The sequence below is a fragment of the Oncorhynchus kisutch genome, linkage group LG9 (genome assembly GCF_002021735.2).
Source record: "Oncorhynchus kisutch isolate 150728-3 linkage group LG9, Okis_V2, whole genome shotgun sequence".
Taxonomy (NCBI): domain Eukaryota; kingdom Metazoa; phylum Chordata; class Actinopteri; order Salmoniformes; family Salmonidae; genus Oncorhynchus; species Oncorhynchus kisutch.
Window position 1 is genome coordinate 28514641 of NC_034182.2, and position 12811 is coordinate 28527451.

The 12811-nt window shown below is 42.0% G+C and overlaps 1 protein-coding gene across 2 annotated transcripts in view; it reads right to left on the reverse strand.

Annotated features, from left to right (window-relative positions):
* LOC109896499 (phospholipid-transporting ATPase ABCA1-like) overlaps positions 1–12811 on the reverse strand; it is a 296174-nt gene that overhangs the window by 121467 nt on the left and 161896 nt on the right. For both annotated transcript variants that reach the window (XM_031832341.1, XM_031832340.1), the window contains 3 exons: positions 5427–5540; positions 5245–5280; positions 3178–3317 (listed from right to left, as the gene is read on the reverse strand). In XM_031832341.1, coding sequence (XP_031688201.1) covers positions 3178–3317; positions 5245–5280; positions 5427–5540 — 290 coding nt within the window. The remainder of the gene's footprint in view (positions 1–3177; positions 3318–5244; positions 5281–5426; positions 5541–12811) is intronic.

Consider the following 12811-nt stretch of genomic DNA (forward strand, 5'->3'; position numbering starts at 1 on the left):
GATATGTCATTGGTCGTGTCCAAATACCCGTACTAGCGTTCTAAATAGTAGGCATTTTGGGCATGTGAATTTTTTTTTATTATAGTAGGTGAAATTTCAAAAATGTATTATGCTTTAAATGCCAGGATGTCATAGTCATTTCTAATTTTCATCTAGTAGAATTTGTTGCATACTATTGAGGAAGAGAGTTGTCTTTTGAGAGCCACATGTATCTGACCACAGCTGATAATCAGCTGAGAGGAGCTCTGTACCAAAATGAAGGTATGGAGGGAATCAACACAACTGTATATTAGATGACACATTCTCAGTAGGATGAGACTAGTATGCTGATACTTGTAGCTTACTGTATTAGTTTTTACTAAACAGTACATTCTAAAAAGTACGTAGTACGATTAGTACATAGTATGTAGTTTAAGTAAGCAGTAGGCAAGACAGATTTCGGACAAGGCCGCTGTCTCACCTAGCTATGTTAAGATGGATTCACTAACCGTAAGTTGCTCTGGATAAGAATGTCTGCTAAATTCTGAATCTTCCACATTATACAATATACAATGTTGGCCTTTAAATTATAAACAAGGTTAATTGACCGGAAATAACAACAACGATAATAAATCAGACTAATTCAGCTAATAACAAAGACTCACTGCAATACACAGGCTAATTTGATCACTAATAAGAGTTAGTTAGCAATTGATGGAACATTTCAGAACACCACAGAAAGCTATTTTATGTACCAACTTAAGTAGATGTAACCTTGTTACCATTGGTTACATATCTGAGAGGAAGTCACAGAGTGCAGCTCAGCTCATCAATTAACCGACTAGTGAATCACAGGAAAATAGAGAAACTGTAGAACAAAGCGACTGGAAGGTCAATGTCGTAGGAGATTATAAAACACAGACTATGTTCTTTCAATTCCCTGTATGCTACCTTGTAAATTGACAGAATTCACTTTTCAATGAAATTGTCGATGTAATATGAGTTTACAATTATATAAGGAAGTAGAGACTCCTTTCTTTGTGGGTAAAAGTTGCTGTGTCATGGGCCTGGTTTCCCGCATTCAATATTTATTTGTTTTTACGATGACTGAAGTGTAAAGTTAATACCAATTGTTTGGCATGGCACACAAAAGTGTGACCAAATATCTGTACACTTTGCCACAAACTACCGTCAGTGTTCAATTTATACATTAACTATTTAGTGTACCAAATGTGTCTTGGAGGTGCCCAACGGGGTGGCAGGATAGCCTAGTGGTTAGAGCGTTGGACTAGTAACCGAAAGGTTGCAAGTTCGAATCCCTGAGCTGACAAGGTGCAAATCTGTCATTCTGCTCCTAGGCCATCATTGAAAATAAGAATTTGTTCTTAACTGACTTGCCTAGTAAAATAAAGGTAAAATTAAAAAACATATTGAAATTCTTTGATTTGCCCCCCTGTCACTTGAACCATGACTATTGTATTCATCCCTTTGGGTGCAACAATGGTTTTAAGGAAACAACTTTGATGCCAACAACAGAATCTAAAGTTTAACACTATGAACATTCTGGGAAACAGAGGCCTGGCCCTGAATGATGTCTATGTGCCTCCATTGGAAGGAGGGTCATCAGCAGTGAAGGCAGAGGACATCCATTTTTAATTAAGCACAATGCTTCAACACACAGCTCTGGGATAACCTATCGGAAAGACATCGCAATCAGTCTCAGGTACGTACGTCGAGTTCCGATTCAGTCACCTGGGCTCACATGACACAAGAGCTTGGCTCCCTACCACTTCCTCAAGTCCACATACTTAACCGTCCATCTCCTAACTTTCGTCCCCATAAATCACTTCATTTTGAGTCTCATCTTTTGAATTCCCCACCAGCTCTGTTTAAAGAGATTACCTCACGCCACATTCATATAAGCTAACAATGGGAGCTGTTTACATGACGGTCAGGCCCTTTGTCAGCCCCGCAAGTGACATGAATGGGCAGGAAGAGAGGTGGAACGAGAGGAAGAAGGAGGGAGGAGAGGAGCCATGAAACAAAGGCTGCGTCCCAATTGGAATCCTGTTCCCTTTAGAGTGGACCACTTTGGATGAGGGCTCATAGTCAAAAGTAGTGCCCTGTATAGGAAATAGGATGCCATTTGGGACTCACTTCACTACACACACACCTCCCCTCGCTAACAAAACATAGTCACGTCCGGTATTGACAGTGACTAATGGTATGATCGGTATTGCAGCGAGTTACAGGGGGAAGTGTGTTCTAGAATTCGGCAGGTGGTAGGTTTACACACAGGCGAATAGAAGAAGTGGAGTGGAGTACTTCATGATGATGGTGCCTTTGGAGTGTAATTAATTCAATGTCGTGGTATCATTCATCGCTGATGGGGTTGCACCATGTCTACACACGTGTTATGAATAAAGATTTGTATCAATATGATTATTAGTGGAACAGAGCTCAAAATAAATGACAAAGAAACAGAGAATCTGAGTTTGTACGTCAACAATTGTGCATCATCTCTGACGAAAAGTAAATGTAAGGTGTCATGTAAATAGACAACCATCTATTGGTTCTGACTCTAAATTAAAATAACTCACAAAACGATACGGACACACACTTTACAGGCTAATAGCAACCTGCCAGCGAGCTAATTGTTATGATAATCTTATTTGATACATAACTAATGAAACCACATTATTAGCATACTAACAAATTCGAAAAAAAAATCGTAGACATCTCTTTGCCTTTGAGGTTCCTATTAATTTAAAGTGGAAACCGTTATGAGAGGAGACAGGAAGTTCTCATAGCTGGTGTGTGTGGTGTGTATGTGTGTTTGTGTGTGTTCTAAACAGATTTTAGTTTACATTACAGAGCCTCTCTTAAAGTTGTGATCGGCTCTGTCTCCTTGGCAGATAAGACAGATAAGCCCATCAGATAAGATAAAACATCCACTTTCCTTAAGAAACGTATAATACATCCTAGGTTTGTTGCATACATAGGGACTGAGTGTCCATTTTTCTCCTCCACAGATTGAAGAGTTGGTAGTACTTTCATATCTATTTGTCAAACTACTTCCCCCTACGGTACGTAGCCACCTCTTTTTACAATATAATGGATTTTTTCATGACACTACTACACTTAAGGGTATAGAAAACAGAGGCGTAGAGAACTGTGAGGTTTGTGTGTGGTCATTACCTGAGCAATGATGCCTTTGCGGCTCCTGCGTGCGTGGTGGAAACGTTTGATGAAGAGGGCCAGGAATTGTCTCCGGATTAGTTCCCATCCCATTATCACACTGGAGCCCTTCCCATTCACATTGGCAACTCTCTCCACATCTAAAATGGAGGGCATACAAAATGTCTACAATAACACAGATGATTCAGTGCATTTTAGGTACAATACAGTGTTCATGAAGTGAATGAAAATCATCTGACAATCTGTTAGGCTCTTAGGTTTGTAGGAAGTGAATGAAAATGTTTTAGCCTCTCTCACAGTATAGAAAATAACACCTCAATAACACTATCTTAATGAGTAAAACAAAGCCCACAAAATAAGCAATGTGGCCTCTTATCTGTCTAAAAAGTCCAAGAAAAGTTTTTTTGAAACAAAGCATATGTAAATTGTGAAATAAAATGTGTTTCATAAGTGGGCTTGCTCAGGAAGAAATTGTAAAGGAGGTGGGCATTTTCTGATACTATTGCATCGTGTAAAATGAAAACCTCCTGCGTGGAATATGAATTGAAAGGGCTATGGGATTTTGTTTGGCTTTCCAAAATGGCCACCAGTTTGTGGAAAAGCTGCACCTGTGTGACAAATTGACTCTGTTGCCAACCAAGGAGAGCAAGAACTGGAGCAAGAACTGTCACAATGACTGACCTTTTGCGTCTTCTCCAGTGTTAATTGTCAGAGAGCAGCAAATAATGAGGCTTTGTGAAAACATATGAATGTGTGTACCAACTTCTTAGGGATAGGCGTCCCGTCAACGGCACAGTTGTAAATCATGCAGCGCCATGTGTCACGATCGCAGGTTTTAGAGAAACAACAAATGTTGGTTCATATAAGTGTCTTATATCAGAAAGATTAAATTCTTGTTAATATAACCACACTGTCCAATTTACAGTAGCTATTACTGCGAAAAAAATGCCATGCTATTGTTTAAGGAGAGCTCCTAACAACAAAACACTATGTTCACAGCGATAGGTTTGATAAAGTCACCTCTGAAGGTGAAATGTGTACTTACATTCTGAAATCTTGCTCTGATTTATCATCGAAAGGGTCTCCGAGATAACATGAAGTGTTGTTTTGTTAGATAAAATCCTCTTTCATATCCTAAAATGGTCTATATAGCATGCACGATCGATTTTGTATTTCCACTCGTTCAATTCGCAAAGAAAGGAATCTGTGAAAATCTAACCCTAAACGTTGTTTTAACCAGTCAAATCACGTTCGTATTTATTCCTCAGAGATCCTAGAACATAACCAGACTTCACTATATCATTAGGTGTGTACTGTACTACGTCCTATAGGACACCAAATTTGGTCAGAGAGCGTCGCATTCATGGCGCGCCGAAGACACGGGCGGTCTTCACTTGATTGACTGTAACTTTGTCAAATAAGCACCAATCGGGGTCAAACAAAGCTAGATAGCCAATGAGCTGGGCTTTTTGGGAGTATGCAGAAACCCTGTATCTGTCGCAAAATGTTGCTGCTAACCTTGTGCGGCAGCAAGCCTTTTCCTTTTGGACAAAGTTACAAGAATATGGACGTTTTGAAGTTTTGAAAACTGTGTTTTGCAAATGTTGAACTTACAATATGGCTACTAATACTGGGAAAGCAAAATCAAAGTCCAAGTATACAGATTTGATGATATTCTTGCAGAAATATGTAATGTACATGTAAATGTCTCCTTCATGATTTGCCCAAATGTACCTGGGTGACTTCACACTAAATGTCATGTAGCTTGCTCATACATCAAGTTATCAGTCTGAAACATTGCACAAACACTGAATAACAACCAGAGTGATGGCTGAATTTGTTTTTTTCTTTGTATTTTCATCTACCAGATCTAATGTGTTATATTCTCCTATAGTCAATTCACATTTCCACAAACTTCAAAGTGTTTCCTTTCAAATGGTAACAAGAATATGCATATCCTTGCCTCAGGGCCTGAGCTACAGGCAGTTAGATTTGGGTATGTCATTTTAGGCAAAAATTGGAAAAAAGGGTGCTATCCCTATTCAAATTTTAACTCAGTATACGTACCCTCCACTCTGCTTGTGAACTTGGCTTTCACTTCAGCTTCAGTTGGATCATAACAATAGACAGGGAGGACAGAAAGAATACAGAACATGACCATTCATTTGCAATAAGACATCATGTCTCTACCTCAGAATAGGCCTATTTTTTTTCTTCTTTTTTTATATTATTGAAAGATAAGCACATACCCCTTTTCCCAGTCACTTTGTCTGAAGTGTTCCCTACATTGGTCAGGCTTTGCCGTTGCCGCTTGGATTCCCTTGAACTTCTTGTCTTGTCTCTTCCCAAAGGTGCTTTGTTATCTAAAATAACACACAGAAGGTCAGTTGTATTGGCATAACCCATTTACCGTTTTGAATACCATACAGAAATAATAGCAACCGCTTGTGGCCTATACAGTGTCATATTACTTGCTGAGGGTAATATCACACATCAACATGATAAAGGTATATCGTGATATTAATTTGTTCTTCCTGGGCCTTCAACGGTGGACAGGCTTCCAAATGTATTAAAATTGGCTTGGTAGGTTTAGGGTCCCAGAACATTCACACTTGGCCCAATGGGCAATCAAATCAAATCAAAGTTTATTTGTCACGTGCGCCGAATACAACACCTTACAGTGAAATGCTTACTTACAGGCTCTAACCAATATTGCAAAAAAAAAGTGTGTGTGCGGGTGTGTGTGTGTGTGTAAGTAAAGAAATAAAACAACAGTAAAAAGAAATGTGAAAATAACAGTAGCAAGGCTATGTACAGACACCGGTTAGTCAGGCTTATTGAGCTAGTATGTACATGTAAGTATGATTAAAGTGACTATGCATATATGATGAACAGAGAGTAGCAGTAGCGTAAAAAGAGGGGTTGGCAGGTGATGGTACACAATGCAGATAGCCCGGTTAGCCAATGTGCAGCAGCACTAGTTGGTCGGTTCAATTGAGGTGTTATGCACATGAATGTATAGTTAAAGTGACTATGCATATATGATAAAACAGAGAGTAGCAGCAGTGTAAAAGAGGGGTTGGGGGGGGCACACAATACAAATAGTCTGGGTAACCATTTGGTTACCTGTTCAGGAGTCTTATGGCGTGGTGGTAAAAACTGTTGAGAAGCCTTTTTGTCCTAGACTTGGCACTCCATGTACCACTTGCCATACCCTCTGAAGTGCCTTGCGGTCGGAGGCAGAGCAATTGTCGTACCAGGCAGTGATGCAACCATGCTCTCGATGTTGCAGCTGTAAAACCTTTTGAGGATCTCAGGACCCATGCCAAATCTTTTTAGTTTCCTGAGGGGGAAGTGGCTTTGTTGTGCCCTCTTCACAACTTTCTTGGGGTGTTTGGACCATTCTAGTTTGTTGTTGATGTGGACACCAAGGAACTTGAAGCTCTCAACCTGCTCCACTACAGCCCAGTCGATGACAATGGGCGTGCTCGGTGATCCTTTTCCTGTAGTCCAAAATCATCTCCTTAGTCTTGGTTACGTTGAGGGATAGGTTGTTATCCTGGCACCACCCAACCAGGTCTCTGACTTCCTCCCTATAGGCTGTCTCGTCGTTGTCGGTGATCAGGCCTACCACTGTTGTGTCGTCTGCAAACTTAATGATGGTGTTAGAGTCGTGCCTGGCCATGCAGTCGTGGGTGAACAGGGAGTACAGGAGGGGACTGAGCACGCAACCCTGGGGAGCTCCAGTGTTAAGTATCAGCGTGGCAGATGTGTTGTTCCCTACCCTCATCACCTGGGGGTGGCTCGTCAGGAAGTCCAGGATCCAGTTGCAGAGGGAGGTGTTTAGTCCCAGGTTCCTTAGCTTAGTGATGAGCTTTGAGGGTACTGTGGTGTTGAACGCTGAGCTGTAGTCAATGAATAGCATTCTCACATAGGTGTTCCTTTTGTCCAAGTGGGAAAGGGCAGTGTGGAGTGCAATAGAGATTGCATCATCTGTGGATCTGTTTGGGCGGTATGCAAATTGGAGTGGGTCTAGGGTTTCTGGGATAATGTTGTTGATTACCAGCCTTTCAAAGCACTTCATGGCTACGGATGTGAGTGCTACGGGTCTGTAGTCATTTAGGCAGGTTGCCTTTGTGTTCTTGGGCACAGGGCCTATGGGGGTCTGCTTGAAACATGTTGGTATTACAGACTCAATCAGGGACATGTTGAAAATGTCAATGAAGACACCTGCAAGTTGGTCAGCACATGCCCGGAGCACACGTCCTGGTTATCCGTCTGGCCCCACAGCCTTGTGTATGTTGATCTGTTTTAAGGTCTTACTCACGTCGGCTACGGAGAGCGTGATCACACAGTCATCCAGAACAGCTGATGCTCTCATGCATGCCTCAGTGTTGCTTGCCTCGAAGCGAGCACAGATGTGATTTAACTCGTCTGGTAGGCTAGTGTCACTGGGCAGCTCGCGGCTGTGCTTCCATTTGTAGTCTGTAATAGTTTGCGAGCAGTGCCTCATCCGAGCGTCGGAGCAGGTGTAATACAATTCAATCTTAGGCCTGTATTGATGCTTTGCCTGTTTGATGGTACGTCGCAGGGCATAGCGAGATTTCTTGTAAGCTTCCGGGTTAGAGTCCTGCATCTTGAAAGCGGCAGCTCTACCCTGTAGCTCAGTGCGAATGCTGCCTGTAATCCATGGCTTCTGGTTGGGGTATGTATGTACAGTCAGTGTGGGGACGACGTCCTCGATGCACTTATTGATAAAGCCAGTGACTGATGTGGTGTATTCCTCAATGTCATCTGAAGAATCCCAGAACATGTTCCAGTCTGTGATCGATAAACAGTCCTGTAGTTTAGCATCTGCTTCATCTGACCACTTTTTTTATAGACCGAGTCACTGTTCCTTCCTGCTTTAATTTTTGCTTGTAAGCCGGAATCAGGAGGATAGAGTTGTGGTCGGAATTACCAAATGGAGGGCAAGGGAGAGCTTTGTACGCGTCTCTGTGTGTGGAGTACAGGTGATCTAGAATTGTTTTCCCTCTGGTTGCACATTTAACATGTTGATAGAGATTTGGTAGAACTGATTTAAGTTTCCCTGCATTAAAGTCTCCAGCCACTAGGAGCACCGCATCTGGGTGAGTGGTTTCCTGTTTGCTTATTTCCTTATACAGCTGACTGAGTGCGGTCTTAGTGCCAGCATCTGTTTGTGGTGGTAAATAAACAGCATAGCTCATAGTTTGGAGAATATCATGCGATATTGAAAAAATATGTTGAAAAAATCTTTGTCTAATCCGAGGTGAGTGATCGCTGTCCTGATATCCAGAAGCTCTTTGTCACGCACTGACCATAGAGAGCCTTTCTATTCTCTATTTTGGTTAGGTCGGGGTGTGACGAGCGTGGATGATCTAGTGCATTTATTTCTATGTTGGCCTGGTATGGTTCCCAATCAGAGGCAGCTGTTTATCGCTGTCTCTGATTGGGGATCATATTTAGGCAGCCATTTCCCCACCGTGTTTTGGTCTGAGTATGATTACATCGACGATCGTGACACTCTTTTCTGCCGTAAGATACGGTTGCAGAAACATTATGTACAAAATAAGTTACAAATAATGCGAAAAACCCCCACATAATAGCACAATTGGTTGGGCGCCCATAAAACTGCAGCCATTTCTTCCGGCGCCATAATCAGCAAGCAGTCTTGTCTCTAGAGAGCTGTGAAAGTGAAAGGAAAAGCAAGCATTCACACAGTTGCAATGATTTTCAAATAAAACCAATACACACTGATATTGTATCGATATTCCATGTCGGTGCCCGTCACTACATACTGTATATACAGTTGAAGTCGGAAGATTACATACACTTAGGTTAGAGTCATTAAAACTAGTTTTTCAACCACTCCACAAATTTCTTATTAAACAACTATAGTTTTGGCAAGTCGGTTATCTACTTTGTGCATGACAATTTTCAATAATACATATTCCAACAATTGTTTACAGACAGATTATTTCACTGCATCACAATTCCAGTGGGTCAGATGTTAACATACAATAAGTTGACTGTGCCTTTATACAGCTTGGAAAATTCCAGAAAATTATGTCATGGCTTTAGAAGCTTCTGATAGGCTAATTGACATTATTTGAGTCAATTGGAGGTGTACATGTGGATGTATTTCAAGGCCTAACTTCAAACTCAGTGCCTCTTTGCTTGACATCATGGGAAAATCAGCTAAGACCTCAGAAAAAATATTATAGACCTCCAAAAGTCTGGTTCATTTTTGGGAGCAATTTCCAAATACCTTAAAGTACCACGTTCATCTGTACAAACAATAGTACGCAAATATAAACCTCATGGGACCACGCAGCCATCATACCGCTCAGGAAGGAGATGCGTTCTGTCTCCTAGAGATGAACATACTTTGGTGCAAAAAGTGCAAATCAATCCCAGAACAACAGCAAGGACCTTGTGAAGATGCTAGAGGAAATAGGTACAAAATGATCTATATCCACAGTAAAACGAGTCCTATATCGACATAACCTGAAAGGTCACTCAGCAAGGAAGAAGCCACTGCTCCAAAACCGCCATAAAAAAGCCAGACTACGGTTTGCAACTGCACATGGATATAAAGATCATACTTTTTGGAGAAATGTCCTCTGGTCTGATGAAACTAAAATAGAACTGTTTGGCCATAATGACCATTGTTATGTTTAGAGGAAAAAGGGGGACGCTTGCAAGTCGAAACACACCATCCCAACCGTGAAGAACAGGGGTGGCAGCATCATGTTGTGGGGGTGCTTTGCTGGTGCACTTCACAAAATAGATGGCATCATGAGGAAAGAAAAGTATGTCAATGTATTGAAGCAACATCGCAAGACATCAGTCAAGAAGTTAAAGCTTGGTCGCAAATGGGTCTTCCAAATGGACAATGACCCCAAGCATACTTCCAAAGTTGCGGCAAAATGGCTTAAGTACAACAAAGTCAAGGTAAAAAAAGCTCTGACCTCAATCCCATAGAACATTTTTGGGCAGAATTGAAAAAACCTGTGCGAGCAAGGAGACCTACTAACCTGATTCAGTTACACCAGCTCTGTCAGGAGGAATGGGCCAACATTCACCCAACTTATTGTGGGAAGTCAACCCGAAACATTTGACCCAAGTTAAACAATTTAAAGGCAATGCTACCAAATACTAATTGAGTATATGTAAACTTCTGACCGACTGGAAATGTGATGAAAGAAATAAAAGCTGAAAGAAATCATTCTCTCTACTCTAATTCTGACATTTCACATTCTTCAAATAAAGTGGTGATCCTAACTGACCTAAGACAGGGAATTTTTACTAGGATTAAATGTCAGGAATTATGAGAAACTGAAACTGAAGATGGAAGCCAGCTAACAAGGACTGCACCCCTCCTTCTCTGTGGCCGAGGTATGTAAAACATTTAAACGTGTTGACCCTCGCAAGACTACATTTAAATGTGCCCAGACGACATCCCTAGCCACATCCTCAGAGCATGCGCAGACCAGCTGGCTGGTGTGTTTACGGACATATTCAATCGCTCCCTATCCCAGTCTGCTGTCCCCACATGCTTCAAGATGGCCACCATTGTTCCTATACCCAAGAAGGCGAAAATAACTAAATGACTATTGCCCCGTAGCACTCACTTGTGTCATCATGAAGTGATTTGAAAGACTTGTCAAGGATCAAATTACCTCCACCTTACCTGCCACCCTCGCTATCACTCTGCACACTGCCCTATCCCATCTGAACAAGAGGAATACCTACAGTGGGGCAAAAAAAAGTATTTAGTCAACCACCAATTGTGCATGTTCTCCCACTTAAAAAGATGAGAGGCCTGTAATTTTCATCATAGGTACACTTCAACTATGACAGACAAAATTAGAAAAATTATGGTGGAAAATAAGTATTTGGTCACCTACAAACAAGCAAGATTTCTGGCTCTCACAGACCTGTAACTTCTTCTTTAATAGGCTCCTCTGTCCTCCACTCGTTACCTGTATTAATGGCACCTGTTTGAACTTGTTATCAGTATAAAATACACCTGTCCACAACCTCAAACAGTCACACTCCAAACTCCACTATGGCCAAGACCAAAGAGCTGTCAAAGGACACCAGAAACAAAATTGTAGACCTGTACCAGGCTGGGAAGACTGAATCTGCAATAGGTAAGCAGCTTGGTTTGAAGAAATCAACTGTGGGAGCAATTATTAGGAAATGGAAGACATACAAGACCACTGATAATCTCCCTCGATCTGGGGCTCCACGCAAGATCTCACCCCGTGGGGTCAAAATGATCACAAGAACGGTGAGCAAAAATCCGAGAACCACATGGGGGGGGATCTAGTGAATGACCTGCAGAGAGCTGGGACCAAAGTAACAAAGCCTACCATCAGTGACACACTACGCTGCCAGGGATTCAAATCCTGCAGTGCCAGATGTGTCCCCCTGCTTAAGCCAGTACATGTCCAGGCCCGTCTGAAGTTTGCTAGAGAGCATTTGGATGATCCAGAAGAAGATTGGGAGAATGTCATATGGTCAGATGAAACCAAAATATAACTTTTTGGTAAAAACGCAACCTGTCGTGTTTGGAGGACAAAGAATGCTGAGTTGCATCCAAAGAACACCATACCTACTGTGAAGCATTGGGGTGGAAACATCATGCTTTGGGGCTGTTTTTCTGCAAAGGGACCAGGACGACTGATCCGTGTAAAGAAAAGAATGAATGGGGCCATGTATCGTGAGATTTTGAGTGAAAACCTCCTTCCATCAGCAAGGGCATTGAAGATGCATGACAATGATCCCAAACACACAGCCTGGGTAACGAAGGAGTGGCTTCGTAAGAAGCATTTCAAGGTCCTGGAGTGGCCTAGCCAGTCTCCAGATCTCAACCCCATAGAAAATCTTTGGAGGGAGTTGAAAGTCCGTGTTGCCCAGCAACAGCCCCAAAACATCACTGCTCTAGAGGAGATCTGCATGGAGGAATGGGCCAAAATCCCAGCAACAGTGTGTGAAAACCTTGTGAAGACTTACAGAAAACGTTTGACCTCTGTCATTGCCAACAAAGGGTATATAACAAAGTATTGAGATTAACTTTTGTTATTGACCAAATACTTATTTTCCACCATAATTTGCAAATAAATTCATAAAAAATCCTACAATGTGATTTGTCTGTCATAGTTGAAGTGTACCTATGATGAAAATTACAGGCCTCTCTCAGCTTTTTAAGTGGGAGAACTTACACAATTGGTGGATGACTAAATACCTTTTTGCCCCACTGTATATAAAAATGCTGTTCACTGACTACAGCTCAACATTCAACACCATAGTACCCTCCAAGCTCATCATCAAGCTGTACACATTCAATTGGGTCCTGGACTCTCTGACAGGCTGCCCACAGATGGTGAAGGCAGGAAACAACATCTCCACTTCGCTGCCCCTCAACACTGGGGCCCCACAAGATTGCGTGCTTAGCCCCCTCCTATACTCCCTGTTCACCCACGACTGCGCGCCTCCAACTCAATCATCAAGTTTGCAGACGACAGTAGTGGGCTTGATCACAAATGACGACGAGACAGGCTACAGAGAGAGGAGATGAGGGCACTCGGAGTGTGGTGTCAGGAAA